Genomic DNA, 26,109 nt, shown 5'->3' with positions numbered 1-26,109 from the left:
TTTAAGTAAATCATTAATATCTAAATATTCTGACTAGTTTTAAGGAATATTATTTTCTTAAATTCAATGTGAGGAGGAAAAACAGGCAAAATGGCACCCAGTCATGAAATTCAGTCAAGTGTGTCATCTTTATCTCTGTATGAACTAACAGTGTGTGTTTGCAACCGGCTGATAGCAGGACTGTGTATTTGCTTGACGTTTTTCTACAAAAGAAGCACTTTGTAGAGTCACAGAAGCACATCAGAGTGTCAGTTACAACAATGGCGCTTTTCACTGTACACAGACAAAACCACGTGCACGGTAACCCCGCCCATTCAACCTCGTATCCTAGCAACCATCACCTATCTCTTTGCTATTGGTCACAATTCAAGTTTCCGCCGTATTCAAACAGTCACTAGTCGGTGTTCGTTTGTATACCAAAACATTTCCCCTCAGTTTACATGTTTAAAATGGAGGAAACAGACCAGACACAAGACGCGGTTCCAGAGACGAGAAATAATGAGAGACCAAAGAGAAAAGCGAGCTGTAAGAGAAAGTCGAGTGTCCTCGCGCAGGATTCTTCCCCCGGGAGCAACAACAACAGCAGCCAACGGTGAGGAGAAAATGGCGGCTAGCTAAGATGCTAACTCTCGCGCGCTATTTACTTAGTGTTGAATTCCGTTTTAATCCACATCATCACTTTCTGCGTGCGTCTAAACTCTTTATTCTGTCATGTCGTTTGACATCGTTTGCATCAGAAATGGTTCTTATTCTATTTGCGCGACAGTTTAAGCTAACTATTTTAGCTCGCGAGCTAACTTCATTTGTTTACACCAACAGAATAAACTAGAAAGAAAGTCAACGAATTTGAGATATAAATTGTAACTCTGGTTAATCAGCATAATAACATTATATACTGTAAGATATACTGTGTTTTAAATACGTTTTTTATTTAGTTAACTAAAGTGGCAGGTGGCTGGCTGGTGTAATTCCTCCTGTCACCACATGGTGGCGCTGCACACACACTGCTAGGAGTTCTTCAGCAGGAAAATTCAGTTCAAGTTTATTTCTACAGTGCTTTTTACAATTGACATTGTCTCAAAGCAGCTTTACAGAACATAAACATAAAACAAAAGGTTATTATAAAGATTAATATAATACAAAAAATTCAAGATTAATATTTAAATATATTTAAATGTGTTTGTATTTATCTCCAATGAACAAGTCTGAGGTGATTCAGGTGAGGAAAAACTCCCTTAGATGGTAAAGGAAGAAACCTTGAGAGGAACCAAACTCAAAGGAGAACTTCATCCTCATTTCGGTGACACTGAAGGTGTGATTATAAATATACAGTCTGACAAATGTTGTACTGATGAGGAGGTTGTTGTCCTCAAAGACCACATGGAGTTGCGTCTCCTCTTTAGTATCGCAGAGTCTAACTAGATGCCTCAGGATCCTCTCAGAGTCACCCTCATCTCAGTGGAGGTCCAAAATCTTCATGGCACGGAAGACAATCGGAGCTGGTACAATTTCTGGATTCCTCGAGATGGGTAGAAAGGGTAGAAGCAGTGGGGAAAAAATAACAGCGAATAACATGCTGTTACGAGTCAGAGATAAGGCAGGTTTACACTGGCACTCAGACTCTTACAAGCTTTAAGGTTTCTTGCCAGACATTTTTTTTTTCAGTCTTCCCCATTATCCCACCAAAAAGTATTGAACATAAATATATAACATTTTGGACATTATGCTATTCTGGGAAAAGAAACTAGTATGACTTGAATCTAATCGTGGGAGGATGAAGCCTTGCTTAACTTCAAGGCTTTCTGTGATTGCTTAAGGTCTTGAAGTCTTGGAGTATAAACAGTGACTTCTTTTGTTTTGCAAAAATTAAAAACGATGAACTCGAGTGTTGATAAAGCTACTTTGATTAGGTGCACAAACGGAAACCTAACAATGTTATGGCGATTATCAGAGGTTTTATTTAAGTGTGGCTATAAATACCAAATTGCTGTCAATAATATTATTAATGTAATAGATTAAACGATTATATTAAATCAATAGATAATAGATTAAACGATTCTATTACATGAGCAGAGCAGCTCAAAAACCCACCACTTTAAACAATCTAACTAACGATCATAAAGTAAGGATTGGTTTTGCAATTTCAGACACACAAAAGGAAGCAGTTATGTGACTGGTCCAGAATCCAGGCCTTGTTTGTCATGGTTTGTGTGATTCTCTGAAAAACAATACAAGCCTCAATATGGAGCTTTAATAGAATTTCATCTGCATACATGAAAAATGCAAAAATTATAATCAAACTGCTGTTGTTTAATATGAGAATTTGAAATTTGTACCTTATCTCCACTTCCTCAAACAGATCCCATAGCAAGGAAAAATAAAATCACAAAAGTTTCATTTTTACTATGTATTAATGTCAGATTTTATTTATTAGCCAGTGCCCAATGACTTAAAGCAGATAAACAGCACCACCAACTGTCATAGGAATAAATATGCAGAATAGTGTGATGTATGATTTTTAGAGCTAAATTATTTCAACCGTAGGCTGTAGATTCATGCGTCAACAAAATGCGACACAAATGGTTACAAGAAGTTGTGATATAATGAATTGTTCAAGGAATTGTTATTCCTACATTCCTGTGTGATTTGGGGATTTCAGCACATAGCTTCAAAAATATCTCACCCAACCTTCAGGTTCCAAGGATGCACAAAAGAATATATACATATTGCTAATTTGATAAAGGACTGGTCTGGGACTTTCTGCTCTCCTGGAAACAGTGAAACATCTTTTATAGCTTCTGCATTTCCTTCTGAAGTATCTACTGAAGTTTCTCATTCTGTCACACACTCCTACAGCACATAGACACCTGATCTGTTGTTCTGCAGTTTGTTACTCACTGTATCTTGATGGAGATGGATCACCATTGCACCAGTGCTGGAGGGAACAAAGTACATCAAGAAGATCAACTCTGATACTTTTCATGAAAGTCTTACCATAAAGTTACAGATAAAGACAACTTTAGCCATTTTAAGACAAATAAATCAGGTCTGAATGAAGAACAGAATGTTTAGGAAGATGAATGTGAACAGTAAAGCTGAATTTTTTTTTTTTTTTTTTATTTTTTCTGAAGACACTCATCATTTCAGTATCTGGCTAGTTGCCATGGCGTGATATATGATTTCCTATTGGTAAGAGCTTCTTAGGAAAAGGAGCTTTTCACATATTGATAATGTGATCCTAATGACTAAGTACCTCTTTTCTATTTTCTCTTCTGTGTAATGAACTCCTTGGAAATGTCTGATGTGTTTGCTCTGTTCCCCTGTCCCTCCCATTCCTACATATATAAACACATGCCCAAGGGGCTTTTCAGTGACGCACACTGTTATTCATCTTTCTTACTTTACAAATAACAGTTTATTTCTTATTAAGTTTTGCTGTAATCCATTGCTTGCATTCTTGGGCTATAGGCCCTCAGTGTTGTCCTTCGTGATGAGTTTTACTTCCCAGTCACATAAAAGCAGTAACGACTTTAACGCTCAGGCGGAAGCTTTCCCATACAGTCCTTTGAGCTTCTTTACATGTACAGAGCAGTACAGAAGATTAAGGCTGTCTGTCATTTCCCCACAGGTATTCTTAATAAGGTTTAAACTTATTTTGTTTAGGCTTGACATTCTGGATTTGAGGTTAGAGCGTGTCAGCCTGTGGCATTTTGTGTGGGTGTGAAGAGGATGATGTAAACGCTAGACTGTGAATTATATCATTGTTCCATTGCACAAGATTGGCAGTTAATTCAAGGTGTGTGTTTGTCTGTGCGAGGAAGGGTGGATAGGTTTCGATTTGAGGGCTTTTTACTCTTTTATCAAAATGTACAGTGAGGGATATTTGGTTCAGTTCAAATCCCTTTTATTTACCGGCGCGGACCAATGATGAATCGATGTTCGTAGACCCACCAGACAACTGACAGAAATTATGACAATGTTCCTGTGCACAAAACAAAACTTATGAAGACACGGTTTGCCAACAACTCAAGTGTCCTGCACAGGTCCCTCGTGTGAATCTCTCTGAACACCTTTTTATGAGCTGGAACACTGACCAGGCCTCCTCACCCAACATAAAGCCTGACCTCACCAATGGCTAAACACAAATGATCACAGCCACACATGTAGTTGAAAACTTTTCCCAGCAAAGTGGAGTTTATTATAAACAATAAATAAGAATTAAATCTGTAAGCACTGTTTTAATGTTCTGATGTAAACATACCCTTTGGCCATACACTAAGTCCATTAATACAGATGGTCTGTAACCTTGATCAGTATCATTAAGATAAGATAAAGTTGTTAATGTCGCACCTCGCCTGATGTCTTTTTAGTGCTGAAAATTGTAGGATTCAGTCACATGAGCTGTTGTGTATAGTTGCGCCACCATGATGCTCCTGATTTAGTACACGGGGTCCACTGTCAGCTATCAGACCCTGGTGACCCTCAGTACCATTTTCACTACATCCTGCACTGATGCAGTACAGAAAGAGCATACAGATTCAATTCAATTTTATTTGTGTAGTACTTTTAATAATGGACTTTGTCTCAAAGTAGCTTTACAGAACATAAGAGAAATAGAACAAAAAGTATAAGATTAAAATTAGACAGTCAGAATCGGCTGAGGAGGCTGGCTGAAGAATCTGTAATCAGGGATCAAGAATCGCTGCTTCTTTTCTTGTCTCAGCTTTTTTCTTAGTCTTATTTTGGGCGAATGTATTTTCCAAAGAGATGTTTGTGGTCAGTGAGCCGTGACGGTAAAGCGACACCGCTGACTGACGACATATCGCACAGGTATTACAGAATCTACATGTACACAACACTGGGTGATTACACATTGAACAACAAGTGAAATGTTTTGCATAGCATGCAATTTTATGACTTCCCAATTCTGATTTTTTTTTTTTTGTAATTGTTTAATCGACATCAGTTATGTCAGTTATCAGTATATAACTGCTTTGTCGATTAACCACTAAAGCTATAGTTTATCCCAGAAAACTTACTTGGTCAACAACTTTTAAAACAGCACCTAACGCAGTTCCGGAAACAACCTAATCATTTCTAATCAGGCCTGCAACATGCACACACATGCGCACGCACACATATAGCGACTGTTTGGATTTGCTTGTTATTTCCTGTGATCAATCAGCAACCATAATCCGGCATTCATGGTTGAAATTCCTCTCAGCCTTCAGGCAATTACTGCTCATTCTTTTATTTTTCTCTCACCCATATCACATTCTCCTTTATAAAACTGCTCAACTATTATGCTACAGCGATCTGATCCCCACATCACACCTACTCTCATACACTAGACATTAGCTCACTCTTATTCCTAACAACATGTGCAGGAGTTTTTTTAAGGATGATAATGCACAGCTCGTTCAACTGCGGGTTTGTACAAGATGCTTCAGTCGACCAGTTTGGGTATTAATACTTGGCTACAGTATTGTGAAGTAAAGAGCAGGATTTGCTTATTTCTACTTATTCCACTGGACTTGTGTCTTAGAACCTAAACTAAAGAGTGTTCTGTTATGTGAGACTGTAATGTATAAATTTTAGACCACAGAGAGGTTCGTGTGCGCTAAGTTAAAGTACAGTTTTCTAGACCACCCTGACTCTGCACACATCTCTCTGTTAGCTGTGGTCACATTCCCTGTGTGCCACAAAAACATGAGAGGAACAACAGCTGAAAGGAGACCAGTGTCGTGTCTCAGAAGAGTTAAAGAACTTTAAACGGTTTACCTTAGAATGAAAAGGATGCCACAGTGCTCATGAGTCTTTAAATTGTTTAGCGAGAGAGGGGGTAGAAATGACATGTTGAATTACCCATCTGTCCTTTCATATAATCAGTTGGTGATGAATACAAAGGGTACATAATGATTTACATGGACTACTACATTTTAAATTAATTGAGAGGTGAAATCCCTACTAATGTTTTATTTCTTCCTTGTTTTGAACATAATCAGACAATATTTATATTTATTTAAAGGCTATTTTTGATGAAGCTTTTCATATTTAGACGTATGGCATTTGGGAGAAGCCACTTCCATTTATCTCATTTGTACATCATGCAGCGATGGGATTTGAACTCCCAACTTTCTGGCAAGAAGTCTACTGTCTTAACCACTGAACTTCTGCAGCCCACATGCAACCCCAGTATATAAGCATGTGTATAAACCTAATAATGGAAGTGTTTGGAAAGATGCCGAACGTTACAGCTATATTATAACTGCGCAAAGTTTTTATTGCAGTAGTGTAATAGATTATACACAAAAGCCAGGGATGTGAATTAATTACAGTTTACAAAGGGCAATTTTTGTTTTATGGTCTCCTTATTGGAGATTTATGTAGATAATGTAGATGTAGCACAAGAACGTCTGAGACAGCGCTAACTGTTTTCTCTAATAATAAAAAAAAATCAATAATACTTCTGTGGCTGAAGTGATTCACTCAGATTGTCGGTGAGTGGTAACCCCAGTCAGACTCACACACTGTAGATTAGCTGATGAATGCAAGAATGTTTCAGTGTATGAGGGAGGGGGTTTCTCACCTGTGCAACTGAAAAAGGATTTGTAATCTGTGTCAACACGACCCCACAAACACAGTTGTTCGCAGGCCCTAAATAAAGAAAGCACTGCATGACAAAGTGGGAATCAGGAAAAGAAGAGCTAGTGCACTGGATCCTCTGAATGTGTGCAGAAGCTAGAGGATTAAGAGTTGGTGTGATTGCTTACGTTTGGCTGCAAACGATCCTGTGTCCGTTTACAATCGTCAGCCGAAGATGCTGCATCATAGAAAGCAGCAGTACACCAGGCTCGGGGTGTGGTATGTAACTTGTGTGTTTTGACAGCTAAATGTGTGAGTATAATGCTAGTGTAATGCAATACACCTTATGGACTAAAGGTTTGTGGACACCTGAACTTGAGACCCATATGTACTTTTTGAGTATTTTGTTTTAAATTTAAAACCTGTTTGCAATTGCAGTAACCTTAGTTCTTCTGGAAAGGCTTTCCACTAGACCTTAGAGGGTGGCTTTGTGAATTTGCTCATTTAGCCACATGAGCATTAGTGAAGTCAGGTTAGTGAAGCGGTGCAGTCAGTTTCAGTGGGGTTAAGGTCAGGGCCTTGTGCAGGACACTTGAGATCCATCACCACAACCATGGCAGTTCATGTCGTCTTTGTACATAGGGACATTGTCATGCTGGAAGATGTTTGGGCCTCTAAGTTCCAGTGAAGGGAAATTGTAAAGCTACAGCATATAAAGACATTATTGTGTGTTTCCAAATTTGTGGAAACAGTTTGGGGACCACTGTAGAACCTGATGAAACTGGTTAAATGTACATAGTGTTTTGTGTGTTAATCATTGGTGGTTTTTTTTTTTTTTTTTTGTTTTTTTTTTTTTTGTTTTTTTTTTTTTGCTTTCTTTCTTTTAATTACCCTTATTTTCCTTGCTTTAGGCCTCCCTTGAGAAGAGGAAGTTCTTTCACCTTTCGTACACCCGGCCCTCAGTGGGACTTCACTTTGGTGAGTACACTATTGTTTTGAGTCCTACACTGGCTATTCTCAGAAGTAGTCCTCATTCCACAAAGATATTTGTGCTTTTTATGTGTGAGGTATTTTAGTGGCTATAGAAGACATGTTTTTGTGGATAAAGTGAAACACTTGTCATCCAACACCTCACAGGGGGCTTTTAGACAAAAGTAAGAGACCATTGATCCTTGTCAGAGAGTGTGTTTTATAGCTTTTTAATCTCTTCTCTTTCTGATGAAAACGTGTGTGTGTGTGTGTGCGCGCGTACATCTAGTAGTAGCTTTTCCTGTTCTGTCTTGTCACTCTAGCCACTAGCACAAGTGAGTTCTATTCTGTCCGTCCTCACACGCAGCTCTTCCCTGGGATTCTAACTGGTTAAATACTGAAGTGTTTAGCCTCATGGTACCTTCACTAATGGAGATTTCCATTTTGTACATATTACAATATTGAACAATGACATGAACACTGCCAAAGAGCATATCACTTTAACAGTTTTGTTAGGATTTAGCTGTTTGAGAACGAAAAACTGTGGTTAATGAGCAGTTCTTGAGGATTCCTTGGAATTAGCCTCCTTTTTTTTTTTTCTCGCTCTAAGGAATGCTTATCCATGTCATGTTACATATCAAGTAAAGATTTGACAAGACCATTACCGTATGATGGTTATATTGCCTTGTTTGTTACTTTTTAAGCCTAATGATGCTTTTCAAAATCTTAAAGGAACAAAACAAAGTTCAGTTTTGCAGGTTGATGTCACAGTGCAGACAGTCCTGCAAACTGCACAAAGCTTAACAGCGCAACCATAATCCTTGTAAACTTGTTTTTAGTGAAGGTTTCCTTTTTTGTTTTGCAATAGCTCCGCCCTATAATGACTGCTACGTTAGGCAAGGTTAATCCTTTCGTATGAGCTCAAATGCTTTCGCGTGACTGTGGCCCAGTTGCTGCAGATAAACATCTGATCCTAAGATATCTCAAGCCTACCTTTGTCCAGCTCTGTGTCTCACCGTCATAAGAGAATTTACAAAGCTCCCATTCCTCCTAGATCAGTTAAGTGCCATTTGAAGTAAATGTAAACTGGTGTCTGATTGAGAACAGAGCAGAAGAGGCCAGATTAGAAAGGAAATAAAGAGACTGGGTGAATTCCACCGTTTATGAAGGCCAAGTGAAACTCTAGCCATCATTCCTCCGAGGCAAATGAGCGGGAAAGGAAGAGAAGTGGGTTCTTCATCCTGTGCCAGATGATTGCTTTGATATAAAGGTATCCTTTTCCCCCAGAACACGTACACACATTAGCTCATAAGTTGAGCACATGGGGCTCATTAAGCTTCCAGTTGGCTCTTCATTATCTCACCTTCAAAAACCTATTGAGGTAAAAGATGAACATGTTTCACATACCTACCTCATTCTTTTTTCTTTTTACCCTTAATATCTCTGTGCCAAGGTGAGGGAGAAAAGTGTGTTTGATGTGGCTATACTGCATGGCTTGAATTAAAGCAGATTGGGAGGCCTCAGGGGAAAATACAGAATAATGTCCTTGCTTAGGTTATTTCAAAGATTGCCTTGGCTTGTCTGTAATGCTGAGATTGCATGGCTTTTCCTGAGCTATTTCAAACTTCACCCAAACTCTAATTTTTGATATGAGCTGTATCGTATTGCTGCTGCAGGGGCGAGCTCAGACACACACAGGACAAAGGGGTGGGTGAAGCAAGTGTGAGCAGTTTAATTTAAGTAAAAAGGGAAGAAAGTGAGAGGTATGTGAGCAACAGACATATAACACGTACTGTAAGTGCTGTCCTGGGTCAAGTGCCGGGCTAGAGGTCTGGGGAGGCTAGAAGTCGGGGAGGCTGCACGGACACGGTGAGTGCTGTGGGCAGGCACCATCAGCAAGTCAATGGTCAGCAGTAGCGTGAACTCTGCTTTGCCAGGCGTAGTTCCCTTCCTGAGTAGCTTCCTTCTCACAGGCTTTCAGCAAGTGAAGAGTTCCGGCTATACAGACAGCGTTACCTTCGAGCGGCGCCTGGCCTCTGCTGGGTGGATTCAGTAGCAGTTCTGATTGGTCTGCAGGTGTTGACCCAGCTCCGCCCCGCAGCAGCACTGACTGGCACTGTCTCTGGTGCTGAAGTGACACCTTCTCGTCAGCACTGATGCAGGAGCTGCGTGAGAAGCACTTGTTGTCTTACCTTCGGTGGCTGTGTAAATCCTGCCACCAGAGAGCATAATTACATAAGGATTTTCTGTCACTGACTGCCATCAACACATTATTGGCATCCATTATTTTCTCTCAAATTGGACAAAAACCAGGCAGCTCTGTCCTATTGTATGACAGCGATCAGCTCTTTCATCCCTCTGCTGCAGCTCCCTGTAGATTTGGAAAATAAATATTTAATTTAAATTTATTTTATTTTAGTTAGTTTTTTTTTAAAAAAAAAAATGAAATTCTAAGATTATGATGCTCTTGTAACATTAAAATAAACCGTGTTTAATTTTTTTTGTAGCTCAAAATATGCGTCATAACTGCTGACTTGCGAAATCCGACACACAGAAGCAGAACCATTTTTGGTTTGCTGCAGCCGGCAAGTTAAAATTTTGATGTCATGAATACGAAGAGGACTCAATTAGACATTGAACATTTTATTTGAAAGTAACCTTCAACCCAGCGTCTTTTTTGTTGAGGTTAGTTCAATCGGTTCAAAATATTTTTGTTTGCTTGCAGAAATAAAATTTTATTTACTCGGTAGCAGTTCATTGATTTCATAAATACAACACACTACAGTTTTTTTGTATAATTTCCATAAAGGTAAAAAAACAATATATGCAGTGTTATCTTCATTTTAGATGTCAAAAGGGTTTTGTGGCTCCCTGTGGGTTTTTTTTTTTTTTTTTTTTCTGCGGGACACGGGTCCAAATGGCTCCGAGTGTTTAAGGTTGCCGACCCCTGAGCTAGAGAGTTCTCTTACTCGCTTCCTCAGAGAATCTATCCAGCCACAGCTAATCTCACGCTGGGTCACAGTGCAGTGTAACACTCAGAGGGAAATAAATTGTAGAGAAGTTATAAAAACATTTTCTGTAGCTTTACATTGAATTACATTACATGTACATAATTAACAGATGATCTTCAGTCAATCTAAATATATTTAATATGTTTGGTAGTGAGGTTTTCTTTTAAAGTTTAACATGATATAATTAGATTTTGATGTATTTCAAATTTAGTGCTAACTGTCCTAACTTTATGTTGCCTAACGTAGCTGGGGATCATGGCAGCATCCTGTCTCTAGAGGGATTCCTGTTTAATGAGCACAGCTTAGGCTGGTCATTTTTACCTAGAGTAAATATTTCTGTCTATGCATAGAATTTTTAACTCCTAATGTTGCTGGCTGATTTCTTCATTTAAATTGAGTGGAAAATTTATATGAAAACAAAAACAGCGGGATCCTCCACATTTGGGAAGGGAGGAGATGTCCGAGTATTTTCTGTCAGCACATGTTTCTGTGAAAATGCCTATCAGGCACGTTGTATATTCAGGCCACAGGGCACTATGCACTGTTTTCCTTTCCATTTTTATCTGGCAGTCCACAGCACTGATTCCACACTAACTTTTTTCCATTGTCTGCACAGTGTGTAACTGCTTTGTATTATGGTGAGGTTTCTGATTGAAGTCAGGTTGAAGTTAGAGTTGAGGAGACCATTTAAGGTTAGTGATGTGTTAAAGGTGGTTAAATCGGTATGTAATAAGTTAGAAGGTAAATGATTTCTTTGGTGTTATTCAGTTTGTTTACTCTCACCCAAATAACATCAGAGTCCCTCCTCATTAATGACACTCAACCATGGTTTCTAGTTATTTGGACTGCAAATCACCTGCTTCTAACTTATCTAACCCTTTTGAATCTCAAAGTAAGGCTTTTCATCAAAGGCCTGATTGATTCTCTCTATTGTCTCTGAATGGGGATTTTTCTATATGAGGTTGTCACTTATCCCATCTAATTAGTCACCTTACAGAGCTGTTAGCAGTGAATGCCGACTTTGCTCTTAACCATAGCACTATTTGAGACAGCACTGGCATTTGTGGATTTATGTGTGAAAGAAATCCCACAAATTTCAAGGGTCTGTTTCCTTCCAAACTTTTGTTTTTCTTTGCATTGTCTTTACATTTAATAGGAGCATTTAATGGCATTCATATATGCCACGATAAGACGAGGAGTTTTTTTTTTATTGCATCAAACACTAAATGGGAACAAACTGTGGGTAGGCATGGAGGTTGTGAATGGGCAGATACGCTGGATCAATTCGAGCAGCCATTTGTATTTGTTGCTTGATAGTGTCATTGTGGAATTTGCATAGAACTGAGAAAATGTTTTGTTTTTTTTTATTCTTGAGGTTAAGATTAATAGGTGAAATGATTTCAAACAGACTAAGAAATTCATGAAATATCATAACCCCTGGCTTTGCTTAATGTCTCCCATGTTGTTAACCAGGTGTCCTGTTATACTGTAATCAGCTCACCTCTTAGCTCAGACTCACATGTGGGTTGGTGTTAATGCAGTACTCACAAATGGGTTATACACACTCAAGATTTGTGCCTTGGACTAATGTAAATAGTCTGTACTGTGTGCTGAAAATCCTTGTTTATATAAGATGGGGAGGATTGAGAGTTTACTGATCTTATAAAGTAGGTTAATTTAGCACTATAACCATCTAAGGAAAAATCCTGTTAAAACATGATAAAATCATGTATGTTTGCAGTAATCAAGGCAAGTTTTTCTAAACTAAATTTAAACTCAGTTTTCTTTTAAAACATAAATGTCAGTTCTACATCATGACACGACAGTCAGGCTTTCCTGTTTTGCTTTCACTGGGATATATCCTGTTTGTTGCTGGATGGAGGGCCCCAACCCACACACACACACACCCACACACACTTTCAGCTCACACATGAAGAACCACTTTCCCGAATTATGCTATAATCAGTTGACTATAGTCTTGTTTTGTCAAGTAGTTGAAGCTCAGGTTTTAGCTCAGACCCACACGTGGCTTGGTGTTACTGCAGTACTCACAAATGGGTTATACAGGCTCAAGATTTGAGCCTTGGACAAATGTAGGGTTTAAAGCCGCTCTATTTGTGTGCTCTCAGAGGGTAAGTTTGAGGTGTGTCCTTCACTGCAAGTTTATTAATCTGTAAGTGGGTCACCACTTAAACCATGATGGCCTGCTGGGCTTTGTGTTCACAGATTTGTGGAATGACTTCCTGTAGTGAAACGGGAGCATGCACATACAATGCAGGTCACTCTTTTCACCTGCTGGGCCTCACCACACACACACACACCTATGCATTTACACATGCAGATGCTAAAGTCTTCTGGGGGTAATGATGGTCTTCCTGAGTTTGATGGGCCTCCTTGTGGGACATTGTAAACCACAGTAATGTCTGCTTTAAGCAGCCACCCAGCCTTCAGGCCACCATGTCTGAAGCAGCTGGTAGTGAATGAATGCTATAGAGTGAGTCCCTGCAGTGCTTCTTTTCTGTTTAGTGAGTGTGTGTATTGGGGAAATGTTTTTTTGTTTGCCATGGAGAACATGTAGGCTTTCTAGATGAAGGTAATTGGATTGTAACGGCTTTTTGTCTCTTCACAGAAACGGAAACGCAGAGAGAAAGATGAAGATGCAGTCAGCCTGTGCAGCTTTGATTTTAAGGTGGGTTTGTGTGAGAGAGATTTTCTGTCCATCACAGTTATCATAGGATCTAGTTGGACTGCACCTTTTATTATCAACAAACATTGTGTTGTATTTTGTAATATGTTTCCTTTAAGTCTGTTTTCTCTCTATACACAACCTAACAACCAGTTTTCTGAATTCAGACCGGTCTCCACACACAGAATGTCTTTGCTCGCAAAAATACACAATATGTTGTTTATATTAAGTTGACTTTACTCTACAAGAGTTCAGTAGTATTTCCACTGCTGTCAACACAATGCACATGCATGCTTTGTTTATATAATTTTCTACAGCTTTTCTTACAGGGAGTTAGATTAATTTGTCTCGACTTCAGCTTTGCAAGCATTATTTATTTGGTTAACACGCAATTAATTTATACAAGACCTATTTTATGCATCTTCCAAACACAAATCAAGTTTGGATGAGCAACACATCTAACGAAAGACACAAGAATCGAACAATCTAGTAATTTAACTGGAAATAACTAGGCTAGTTTCTCACAGCCTGACAGGCAAAGGCAGGGGTGGCCAACCAGTCAGAGACCAAGAGCCACATTTTTTACTGTTACCGCAAAGAGCCACATCATACACATGGGCACACATGAACATCACCTTTTTTTTCCTGCCATTTTGAGAGCGAACTTGACACAAATTGTTTACTCAAATGATCTTGCTCCTACTGGGAAACTTTTGAGGTGTTTTCATCCCACTCACATGCGCATTTGATGAAATTACCGTATTGAACTCAAGCGAAGCGAACACGCATATTAAAAAGACACAAATACAAACTTCGATATGACCGTAAGAGCCGCATGAACCCGGGCAAAGAGCTGCATGCGGCTCGGGAGCCGTGGGTTGTCCACCCCTGGGCAAAGGAATAACGTTGCACTTTTGTGTAAATAATAATGTCATTAGAAACTGAAAAGCTGAAAGTCTTTAGTGTAAAACCCCTGATATACTGTATAATAAAATGACAGAGAGCTTATACTGTAGTTTTATATTTAACATTGTGGCCACTTATGGAAATGTTCCTGATGGATTGATCCTATTAGTGCATTAAAAACGTATATATTTTTCAGAAGTAATCAAGGCAAGTTTGTTTTCTCTAAAACAAAAAAATAGGAAAATGTGATGCACAGACCTGTTTGGTCGGCACCTCTGTTTTTTCCCCCCCTTTGACAAGGATTGTTGATTTCTTTATACACCTATAGCAACAGTAACCATCCTGACAGTTGTACAGGTGAAAGCTTAACTAAAATCATACACAGGACTCAGAACAAACAGTTCTACAGCATTGCACAATAGCCATCACTTTATTCATCCTGTTTTAACTTTCTCTTTGGTTGCTTGTTTTTTGTTTTTGTAACATTTATTATCTGAAATTCTTTAAAATTATATTTTTTTAAATCTTCTGTTATTAACAGACTCCATGTCCTTATATCTGTTATATATATAAACACACACGCTACAGCAGTGAAGCTGTATGCTGTAACTGAACCAGACCCAGTGTGGTGGTGTTTTGTTTTCCTATTACATTAATACCACCAATTTATTTCTGTACACACTTCAATTCAAACCGCACGTTGTGACTGAAAACTTTATTTCTGTGCACAAGACACACATCTGTTCTTTTGACTTTAGTCTCATGGTAAAAACATGTCTCTCACCACACCAAGTTCTAGACTTTCCTCAACCCCACCTTTTTCGGAAACACAACTGCACCCTCACTCGTATGCGCAATAGCCCCCCTGTGTGTAAGTGTGGGAGGAGGAGGGGATCTTCATCACAGGTGTTGACTACCCCCCTAGTATCACCTTCTCAACCTGGCCTAAGGAGTTGTTGGCACTGTGAGCCAGTAGAAGTGATTAAACTGACATAGACTGGTGTATCGTGTGACTGACATCAGAAATCATCTACTAGATACGGGTTATATTTTAATACCCACGCACATGCTGAGGTCACAAATGGATAAAGTCTCTCTCAGTGCACTCACACTGATGATCAGATTTCCATTTTAAAACATACACTGTTAGAAATGGTGAAAGGAAACTAAATTAAATCTTTGATATTCCTGTAAACCGGAAATCCACCTGGAAATTAAGGCATTGTGTGACTGTGTATAAAAACATAATATTGACTGTGTAAGTAATTACAGTTACTATTTAAATTTTCACTGTTCTGAATCGGAGCAAGCATGAACATGCAGTGGCATTGAGGAGTACATTTTAGTTTTGTGTGTGTGTGTGTGTGTTGGGGGTAGTATTGGTTATCTGCTCTGTTTTGTGGCAACCAGTTCTGTTGCTGGGAGTGTACACTTGGTCAGATATAAACTACTGAGTAATTGGTGATGCAGTGCAGTGAAAAGGAAAGTACAATGAAAACTCCCCAGCGTGTACATACCCGAGGTTAAGAAATTTAGATTATCTGCAAGTTTAAGACACTTCACATTTTTTAAAAAGTAACTGTGAGTGTAGCTCATGACCAGGAACCAGTCTAAAGTCAAAATCAGCTGAAATCATCAATCACCGTCTGTGTGCACCCCGAACCATCCTCCTTTTATACCACCATTTTATCTTAAATCAGCATCTGTCCTTAACTGTAAAACAACAGATCTAAAAAATAAAGTATTTTGTGTGTGTTTTTTAAATAATTAAGTGGTTTCAATATATAAAATTGCAGTAATTGATCACAGATTCTAAGCTGATAAGTTGAAGCTTACATTACGTAGTCGTCTCGTATATAAGTTTACACACTCAGAAGCAGGAGACAGAGATGTTCCTTCACATTATTGAGTTTTGCCAGCATAACCAATTTTTGTATAAATCCACGTACAAATCTGTTCATATCCACCTTTATCGTTTATGCCCATTGGTCTTTACACGATCCTCTGACATTTGTAAACACTCATTAGTCCACATCCTAAAAATCTTTCAGTATCAGACTTCAGGCTTTGAGATTCTGAAACTTGCTCTTTAGTTATGTGTGTGTCTGTGTGTGTGTGTGTGTCTGTCTGTGTGTGCGCGTGTGTGTCTGTGTGTGTGTGTGTGTATATGAATGTCTTTAGTAATAACCATTGGTCTACAGTTTTCCCCCCAGCTCATTACAGACAGAGATTGTTCAAAACAATGTACGATATGTTATGAAAGAAATTCAGATGAAATCAAATCATCACCTTTAGCTTTCGAAATAGTCGGAATCTAGATGATTTAATTAGCACACCTTGTCTTTCCACTTCCGAATTACAGGGTGTGTGTGCTTTCACTTTCACAAATTAAAACCGGATAGCATAGGCAGGACTATTTTACGGGAATATGTGAGAATCTGAACTGAGTTGTGTAATCTGGTTCATATGTCTGTAGTGAGTAAAGTTTTTTAAAAATTTAAATAATAGTAAAAAAAAAAAAAAGAGAGAGATCATTTTGGGATGGAGTGGATATAGATTAAACGGAACGTAAAACATTAGCTCCACAGTATTTTACTGCTTTCCACACGAGCACATGTACTGTACAGACTTGCCCAGTGATTGTATAGCACATGGTCACATCCTGTCTGCTTAATCAGGAGCTATATACAGTCATCTGACTGAAAGCAGGTGTCCTGCTAGACCATGCGTTGGATCCTAACTCCTCCATGGTCTAGTGCTGTAACATCACCATGGTTATGGGATGTTTGTTTTTAGCGTAGGTTTTATAGTATGGAGTCAGACTGCACTGATGTAAGAAGGAGGAGAATAAGTGAATCATTAAAGCAGATGTCTCAGGTGTGCAGCCGTAACAGCTTATTTAGAGAAATAGCTATACTTGGTCCTTGTAACATTTAGTTTTTATTGGACATAGAAATATTGGTGGTCAGTTCAGTCACCAGAAGAGGGCAGAAGTTAGCTCAACTCAGATGAAGCAATACCCTCAGCTCCAATGTCTTTTCTTTCAGTTTAGACACTGCAGGATTTTTTACAATTGCAGAATAAAATTTACCCTAAAGCCATAATATGTCTGTTCTGTGGCATAGACCCAGTTTGCCCCATAATGTTTCATAGATGAAGCTACAAAATAGATGCTTAGAAAAAGTCCACAGAAAAGTGCATTCACATGAGTGACACATCTGCAACTGCTTTTTATTGAAGCAAGTCTATAGGCCACTCTATTTGGAAATAGGCCAAATTTTATTAAGTCATTTATTAATAAAGTACTGTAAATGACTATTTCCTGTTTTTAATAATCAATGTGGATTAAGTAGTTTTGGGACAATTAACTTAGAATGAAGGTTTAAAAGTTTAGTCTATTTTGTTCAGGTCTTATTTATTTATCCATTTATTTATTTATTTTTAAGAAATAGCTCTGTCTGGTTCTACTGATCTGAGCTGTGGTGACTCAGTCATGCGTGTGGTTTGTAGGAGTTTTGCAGCGTTGACTTGTTTGTGTTCACACCATTTTCTACAGCTGTCTGGGTGTTGCCCTGCAGGAGGCAGAGAACTGGTCATACTGCGAGTTCAGCCCTGTCTCCTGTCCAAAATGTCTCACACCCCTCTGCAAAACAGTATAGTGTTATATTATTGTTTCTGTTCTATGCCAACCTCTCCACACACACACCTAACCCAGGTTGGAGAATCCTCTAGTAATCTTCTATGTAAGATGATGATGTAAACAAGAGCAATTTGACGCCGCCTTAGCCAAGAACCTGCTAACCATTTAAATACCCAATCTCTCAATCAGCATTCCATGCAAACACAAGATTTCACACTTCACTATTGACACTGCAGGGTAACACTAAACTGGCATTTCTCCATTTGCTCAGGACACATTCACAATCCTTATTTACACCGGTTTACACCGAGCCTTAGCGCAAACAGTGCACAGGTCCATTTGCGCAGCTGAAGCTCTTAGTCTTCGGTGTATGGGAAAGAAAGAAGCCGTAACTACATTCTAAAGACTTTTGCTCTTTGTGCAGCACATCTCAGGGGTCAATTATGTCCTCTATACAGATGTAGATGAACTGATTGATTGTTCAGGTTTGTGTATAGAAGCACTTTTGCCTTTTTGGTGTGGCCATTTTGGTAATACACTTCTGCTTTTTGGTTAGTTTCTCACTTCTGTACTGCGAAACTTATTGTTATTTGTAAACCTGATTCCCATTCTTTTAAATGGATACCGAGAGAGATACCAATGAGCTGTTTTTTGATTAGCCCTACCGCCATACACATTGAGTGGTATTTCTATTGATCATCTCTCCCTCCCCCAGTACCTGATAACGACTCTCTGCTTCTCTATAGACACACAGCTCTAGACCATCAGAGACTGCTGCTCCAATCCACTTTTACCCACACGGGCCTCACTCTCACTGCATTTCAATATACTTCATCTCTTTTTTCATGTCTCATTAGTGAGCAAGTTGATGGGGAAATTTCATTTAAGCTTTTTGCAAGTAGTGAAACCTATTGATAAATGTGCAAAAACATTTGCTTCCCTTTTTTTGGGGTTTGCACCATATCATATATTTAATGGGTGTGGTGATGGCAACTGAAAGTAATCAACAGAAAGAGAATGGTTTGTAAATCTCGAAAAGGGAGATTTCAAAATTAGTTCTTGCTTGGACAACTTTTTGGACTGTAAATGAGATTAGGCGATCTATTTAAGAGGCTAAATTCTTTTATGTGCTTCCATACTTGATGTGTTAAATTCCTGCTACATTCATACCAAAAAACTAATTTAATAACGGATGAAATAACAATTTTATTTTAGAATACATGTGGACACAAGCCCTTAGTGGAATATTTCCAGTGTAATTTTCATGGCAAGTGAGAACAAGTATAACCAATACATTCTTTTAATACGCCTAGACAGCTTCAAGTTTGAGGCAACATATAGTGATATGAAATATTTGAAGATATTTGTGAAGCCTGTATGAGTTTTGAATGATTAAACATTGCCACAGTAGACTCGAGAGGGCCTAACTGTTTCAGGTTTCTTTGCTTATTCCCACCCCTTACTGTTTAAATGGGCGAGCTTTATCTCTGGCCCCTCCCTCACTAGCTCAGAGTATTTGAGTTTTTCCTCCGTCCCACATCCAACAGAACAAAGTTAGAGATTGTCAGAGCACACCGAGTGTGCGTTTATAAGTTAGGCAGCACCACTCTGGTCGACAATGAAGTATTAGGGAGACAGCGGACCTTTAAAAAACTTTATTTTTTTTTATTTTATTTATTTAATTTTTTTTACTCTTGTGGATTACACTTGTGGATAATTTTTGGGAATAGCAGACCCGTACCAGTGGATTTTATTAAAAGAAATGGTGGCTTACGATGAACCTGGTGTGGTGCCTATCAAACGGACTCTACAGAAAATAGACTATCAGAACCAAGTGTGCAAAGAACTTGAGGTAAGCCTTGAGTGGTTAAAAATTACATTCAGTTTTGTTGCTCAAGCTTTTATTTTGTGTATTATACAACACAGAATTTGTGATTATAATGTTATCAATAGAATGAGAACTTTGCCCTAGCAAGTGCTACAGGTGTGTTTCTCTAAGGTGTGTGCACACTCCCAAGGAGCACAAAGGTCGTCCTTGGTCGCAGGATTAGATGGTTGTTTGAGTGGTGCTTCTTTAAATGACAACCATGATGTGCCTGAACAGGCAGTTATATTGAACTACTGCAGACCTGATGAGCAGGTAAAGCAGACCCTGTTAAGGCCTCCAGGCCCGCATTGCTGGAATAAAAGCATTCCAGCAGTTTACCGAGTACTGTAGTTCATGGCCTAGGTGTGCCTGTCCCCAGGCAAACACCATGGGGAAGCAGGATTAGATAAGAGCAACTCTTTGGGCTCCTCTTCCCCTTTATTTGATTTTTGGAAGTGAAGAATGAGAAGTGGTTGTCTTGTCAGGAAAACTGAACAGGAAGTTGCAAAGAATTGTGAATGAGGCATTTTGGAACATGTGAAATTGTTCATTGAATTTTTGCATTTCACAGTTCTTCTTGCCAGTTTTTCACAAGTCACCCCCCACTTCTTGTTTAATCAGCAGTTTAACATTTTGCTCTGTATTGAAAGCCAGTAGTTCCACAGCAGGGGAGCCAGATGGATTCCCCAACAGAAGACCCCCAACCGCTGTCTGCACCACAGCACTGTAAACTAATTTAAGGGCTTTGTGATTCCAGGTCCTACTAAAACTTTCTCTCACAGGAGTTCTGATCAATTCAGCAAATCCAAAAATAGCATCCCCTATCGGTCTGTGTCTGCTTGTTCCTCTCTCCACAACATGGTTAACAGTTGTGTATTGTGAAGAAGTCTACAGTGAGGTGATTTGCACACAAATCCTTGCCGTGGTTTGTGTTAAATTGCTAGCTTGAGCAAGAGGATTGGGATTCAATCTGAAGGATTAGCAGATTTGTTGACAAACCCTCCATCAGCTTTTTGCTGCAAGACAACCAGTATTCTCTTGTATGTGGTCTCCCACATTTCTTGGCTATAGCAGACCCAGGGGACTTGTGATACAGGCTGATACAGTAGCCCTCTGGTGGTCCTGGTGAGCAAAGTATAACTTGACCTCAGACAAGATCTGCTTGCAGCTGTTTTGAGGCAGTTTGAGCCTGAATAGTGGATCTGTTCATCAGCATTGCTTTGCCAAACTGAACACAGTCTCATTCTCTACCTCTCTGGGGAGAAAGCCAGGCATCCATATTTAATAGCACCTTTCAAACAGAGTGCACACTGTCATTTGTCTGTATCATGCTTTAAAGATATAAGCACTTTTTTCAGCCCCTGAAGCCCTTGAGTGTTTCAGGACTGTGATTATAGTATAAAGTAATCCGGCTGGGTCTGCCAGTGTGAAATCACCTTGTCAGGTTTGTTTTGATTTACTTTTTTTTTTTCCTTGCTCTGGTTTGTACGGTTTGGCTCGAGTCCCAGTCGTTATGGCTTTGGGGCTATAACGCTGTTTGTACAGGGGTTCAGGTGTGCTTCTCCCTCTCACGCAAGAGGCCTGCAGGGCCTGTCTTAACATGTGGCTGACAGCCTCACTGAAGGGTTATAAGGGAGTAGAGAAGGAAAGATGGGTCAGTCTGTGGGTGGAGCAGAGAAGTTAAGAGTGCAATGTTTTTTGACCTAAACTGATTGTCCCAACATAAGAATACATTTACAGTTGTACAACAGTTCATAATTCCCTCTGAAAGTGAGTTGAACAATGCAACTAAGTGAATTAAATAGACAAACGTGGCAGTTCGAGCATGTGTGATATCACATATTTAGTTGAGAATGGGACAGCTGAGACAGGGGTCTTGTACATTCCGGGCATGCCTGTAGACCCCCTGAACTCCATGGCTGCAGGCAGGCAGAAAGAGGCCTTTGTGTTTCTTTCATGCTAAGGGGACTCCCTCATGATGTGTTCAACAGCTGTTGCCTCTAGAAGCTCAAATTTCTGCAGCCCAGGAAGTGCCAGCCTGTCTGACCGAAATTCAGCCCTCAATAATCTGAATTACATGGGGGGGAGTCCTGTGACTAGTAATGCATTTTTATCTGAATTCTGGCTGCATCAAAAGCAAACCAATCATTTAATGAATTTTTCCCCTTTATCTTTTATAGGAACCCAGTACTAAGCGTGTGCGGCCACTGGGCCGAGTCACCTCGCTGGCGAACCTCATTTCCCCCGCGAAGAATGGGGCCGTCCGGCGCTTCGGTCAGACCCTGCAGGCTTCACTGCGGGGCGACGGGCGCTCCCCGGGCGTGCCCCAGCACAAGGCAGGCAGCAAGGCTGCAGCACCCACACCACCCAAACGCCGTAATAGCACCCTCTGGTCCGAAACCCTAGATGTACACCAAAAAGGAACTTTCTCCACAAAGGAGATAAAGAGACAAGAGGTGAGTAAAGCAAAGGCTGCAGAAAACAGATGGCAGCATACATGCCAGAATAGTAAATCCACCCTGACTCCCAGTTAGACACCACTGAATCAGACTGTGCTGACTTATTAAACCCTAAGGGCCTTTGGCTTGTTGCTTCCCTGGTCCTTCCCACTTACTTTCTTCGGGTTTCACTTTTTTTTCTTTTCATTTGCTGTGTACTCTGGCCGAGAGGACTGGAAATGGAGCGTCTCGACTGGATTTTTACATCTGTGCATCACACCATTATGCTAATAGGTGGTGTGGTGCACAGACTTGGGCCTCTCCAAGAGTTTCAGTCTTTCCAGTCAGCCATCAAAGCAATCTGCCATAGTACATTCTGATCTGAAAAATAAAATCATTTAGTTTAGCCAGACTAAGCCAGCACTACTCTGATTTTTTTTTTTTTTTAAATTCTTGAGTTCTTGGGGTTTGTTTTGGCAGTAAAAGTACCATATGTCTAAAGTAATGGCTTGTTTTGATTTGCAATCATGCAGGCCATATTTGAGCTGTCTCGAGGAGAGCATGACCTGATTGAGGACCTCCAGCTTGCCCGCAAGGTTGGTACTTGTTGCGGATTGGCACTTGAGAATGCAAATGTTGTTTAACGTTAAGTTTAGCTGTAGACTGAACTACATTAGTATTGACTTAATTAAAAAAAAAATAATAATAATAATAATTGGGACCTTTTTTTTTCTCCCCCAGGCATACCATGACCCAATGTTGAAACTGTCAATCATGTCTGAAGAGGAGCTGACTGCCATCTTTGGAGATTTGGATGCTTACATCCCTCTTCATGAAGGTATACACAACAATCCACTTTTCATATCTGGCTTTGGTGTCGGCTTTTTGCTCGAAATCCAGAACATCTAACACCTTCTTTCATCCTTCTGTCAGATCTGTTGGCACAGCTGGCTATAGCAACAGGCCCTGATGGGACAGTTGGAGAGATCGGCCAGATCGTAGTCAACTGGGTAAGACTTGCGACTTCTCTTTACCGTCTTTCACTGTGTTCATTAAAGCATCCTAGTTTGACTTTGAATAAATGACCCTTTATTATATCTATAGCTGCCCAGATTAAATGCATACCGGGCATACTGCAGCAACCAGCTGGCAGCCAAAGCCCTGCTGGACCAGAAAAAGCAGGACCCAAAAGTGCAGGACTTCCTGCAGCGCTGTCTTGAGTCACCCTTCAGCAGGAAGCTGGACCTGTGGAGCTTCCTTGACATTCCCCGATCACGGCTGGTCAAATACCCTCTCCTGCTGAGAGAGATCCTCCGACACACACCGCCCGAACACCCAGACACTGCCAGCCTTGAAGAAGCTGTGAGTATTCTCTTACAGATTTACTAGAAAACACACACACACACACACATTTTATCTAGAGAATTCTTTGCAATTAGAGACCTAACTCTGAAATAATGGTTTATATTTGCATATCCACAGCTTAGCATTATTCAGGATGTGCTGACTGACATTAACATGAAGAAAGGCGAGTCAGAATGCCAGTACTACATTGATAAACTGGAGTACCTGGATGACAAGCAGAAAGATCCACGCATAGAGCAGTGCAAGAGCCTGCTGTGCCATGGCGAGCTGCGTAACAAGAGTGGCACGGTGAGTCTAGCACGTTTACCCAGTGCAATAAAAAGTTTATTGCTCAATAATCAAATCTAATCTATCATATGACTCTTTGACCCATGATTCATTCTGTTCCCAAAATGCTCATAGAGAACAGGCTCAGTTATTAACGCAATCTCTGTGCATATCTCTACAGAAACTGCACGTGTTCCTGTTCAATGAAGTGCTGGTCCTGACACGGCCCGTTGTGCGGAACGAACGTCAGTGTTTCCAGGTCTACCGTCAGCCCATTCCGGTACAGGACCTGGTGCTGGAGGACCTGCAGGACGGAGACGTGCGCATGGGTGGGTCCTTCAGAGGGGCTTTCAGCAACTCGGACAAAGGTGAGCTTCAGAGCTGTTATGTATGTTTATACATAAATGTATATATTTATGTGCTGGCTTGATTGAATTGTTTATTTTACCACTACTCTCTGTCCTCTTGCAGCCAAGAACATCTTCCGTGTGCGTTTCCAGGACCCAGCACAGGGTCAGTCACATACACTTCAAGTCAACGACATCTTCCACAAGCAGCAGTGGCTCAACTGCTTACGCAGTGCCATGTCTGTCATCCAGAGCGATGCTTCCATTGTCTGCTCCAATCGCCGCTCCTCCACAGCGTCCTCAATCGTCCAAATGGAGGAGACGGACGAGAACCTGCCTCAAAGCAATGAGCCTCCCAGCCCCACACCTTCCACCACCTCTACATCATCTTCCTCGTCCTCATCCTCCACATCATCTAGCTCGCCAAGGAAATCTAAAAAGGACAAACACATGCTCTACTCTCTGGGCAAAAGGAAGGAAACCATGGTGTAGAGAGCTCCTGGGCTCTACATGGACTTTAAGCTCCTACCAGAGCAGACTTGTATTTATGTGTGCTGGAACTCTGTGGATCTTCAGCAGTGTTTTTTGTTACTGTCCTCAATGGCAGCTATATCCCTTGTAATCCCCCCCCACACACTCCAAGACAACCCATGGGGAGCAAATCTGGACCAGGGAGACACAGTATTCGCAAGGGTTAACTGCATGTATCTCAAGAAGTGTTTTACACACGTACACGCTTTCACTCGGTGATCAGTGTGTGAGAGTGAGCATGAGATCACACAAGCCCTGTTTACTGTTAGTTTGGTATTAATGTATTATTAATTTGGGTTGTAATTAAATGTTATCTTTTTTATATATATATATTCTTAATCAGAAATTTACTGTAGCTCTTTTTTTTTTTGTTTGTTTGTTTTTGAAACAGCACTGTAGCTTTCAGCTGAAACAAACTGTATGCAAAAGATACAATAAGGAAAAAGAACAGCCACAAAGAAAAGAAATGATCAAAATCAGAAAGGTCTAGTGGAAGAGTTGAATTTAAATACATTCCTCTGAAGACAGTATCTGTTGTTTTATCAGCTTGACACTTTGCTGTACGCATTTTACATGTTTTGGAAAAACAATTAATTTAAATCCATTTTTTCTTGAAAACCAAATGAAATCACAGTCACATTGTGATTTACACTGTCAATATCAGGATATGTGGTATATTATTTTACTCGTGTAAAATTTAAACTGAGCCATGTTGGCTTTTTTTTTTTTTTTTTTTTTTTTTATTAAAAAGAAAGAAAGAAAGAAAGCGAACTCCCGACAGAAACGGATACCTTTTCAATGTAGCATCTTGCATGGAGCTTTAATTGTACAATGGTATGTAAATGCTTGTATAAATAGAATAGTTCACTGAAATAGCTGGCAAAGAATGTGTATGTTGTATGATGGCTTAAGATGTTTGAATTGCATTGCGTAAGAAGAGTCTGGCTTTGATTTTAGACACTACGCTCAATCACAGTTTTTGGTTGTGTTTCATTGTAGTGTCCTATACAAAGCACGAATGTTGGATGTGATGGCGAAAAGCATGGTGTTTACCAGGAAAGATAAAAAGCAAGTGGAAAGATAGGCAAAAAGTGAATGTTGGATGGGAAAAAAGTAATAGCTTGTATAAAAGACAGAGCTATGTTGATGTATGTACGTTTATAAGTCTGAAGTGAGCTTGTAAATCTGTGTTGTACAAAGAGAACACAATTAAAGGGACAATAAAGATCTGTGTAAGATATGCATCTGAAAATGGGTCTTGTCTTTGTTGTAAGGAGCAAACTGAACTAATGGCTATGATAATGGTCTCAATGGACTGAGCAAACTGAGCTAACTACATTAAAGAGAAATGCATTTGATCACATATCCCAGCTTTTTAGGAAGTTTGGGTCAGAGCAAAGGTCAGCCATGATACAGCACCTTTAGCAGAGAGAGGGCTAAGAGCCTTGCTACAACAGCTTGGAAGTGCTGGGGCTTGAAATCCAAACGATCAACAAC

General features: G+C 39.9%; 1 protein-coding gene across 2 annotated transcripts; it reads left to right on the top strand.

Annotated features, from left to right (window-relative positions):
* Positions 1-361: 361 nt before the first annotated feature.
* On the top strand, positions 362-25,864 carry net1 (neuroepithelial cell transforming 1). Of its 2 annotated transcripts, XM_060889143.1 has the most exons (11): positions 362-592; positions 7,497-7,563; positions 13,195-13,254; positions 21,845-22,120; positions 22,636-22,698; positions 22,844-22,940; positions 23,036-23,112; positions 23,207-23,464; positions 23,585-23,755; positions 23,916-24,102; positions 24,206-25,864. In XM_060889143.1, the coding sequence occupies exons 1-11, from the start codon at positions 441-443 to the stop codon at positions 24,571-24,573; spliced, it is 1,776 nt and encodes a 591-aa protein (XP_060745126.1). In that variant the 5' UTR covers positions 362-440; the 3' UTR covers positions 24,574-25,864. The 2 variants fall into 2 exon arrangements, with proteins under 2 accessions (XP_060745126.1, XP_060745128.1); XM_060889145.1 differs by lacking the exons at positions 362-592; positions 7,497-7,563; positions 13,195-13,254 and adding an exon at positions 19,360-19,649.
* The last annotated feature ends 245 nt before the right edge of the window (positions 25,865-26,109 follow it).

Source organism: Tachysurus vachellii, chromosome 16, assembly GCF_030014155.1.
Source record: "Tachysurus vachellii isolate PV-2020 chromosome 16, HZAU_Pvac_v1, whole genome shotgun sequence".
In the NCBI taxonomy this organism is placed as follows: domain Eukaryota; kingdom Metazoa; phylum Chordata; class Actinopteri; order Siluriformes; family Bagridae; genus Tachysurus; species Tachysurus vachellii.
The sequence above is the reverse complement of the archived record's forward strand: the minus strand, read 5'-3'. Positions and strand labels throughout refer to the sequence as shown.

Excerpts from the sequence above, each read along its gene's own strand:
- net1 (XM_060889143.1), top strand. The coding sequence starts at position 441 with ATGTTTAAAATGGAGGAAACAGACCAGACACAAGACGCGGTTCCAGAG. Across the intron at positions 593-7,496 it reads AACAACAACAGCAGCCAACG|GCCTCCCTTGAGAAGAGGAA; the intron begins GTGAGGAGAAAA and ends TCCTTGCTTTAG. Across the intron at positions 7,564-13,194 it reads CTCAGTGGGACTTCACTTTG|AAACGGAAACGCAGAGAGAA; the intron begins GTGAGTACACTA and ends GTCTCTTCACAG.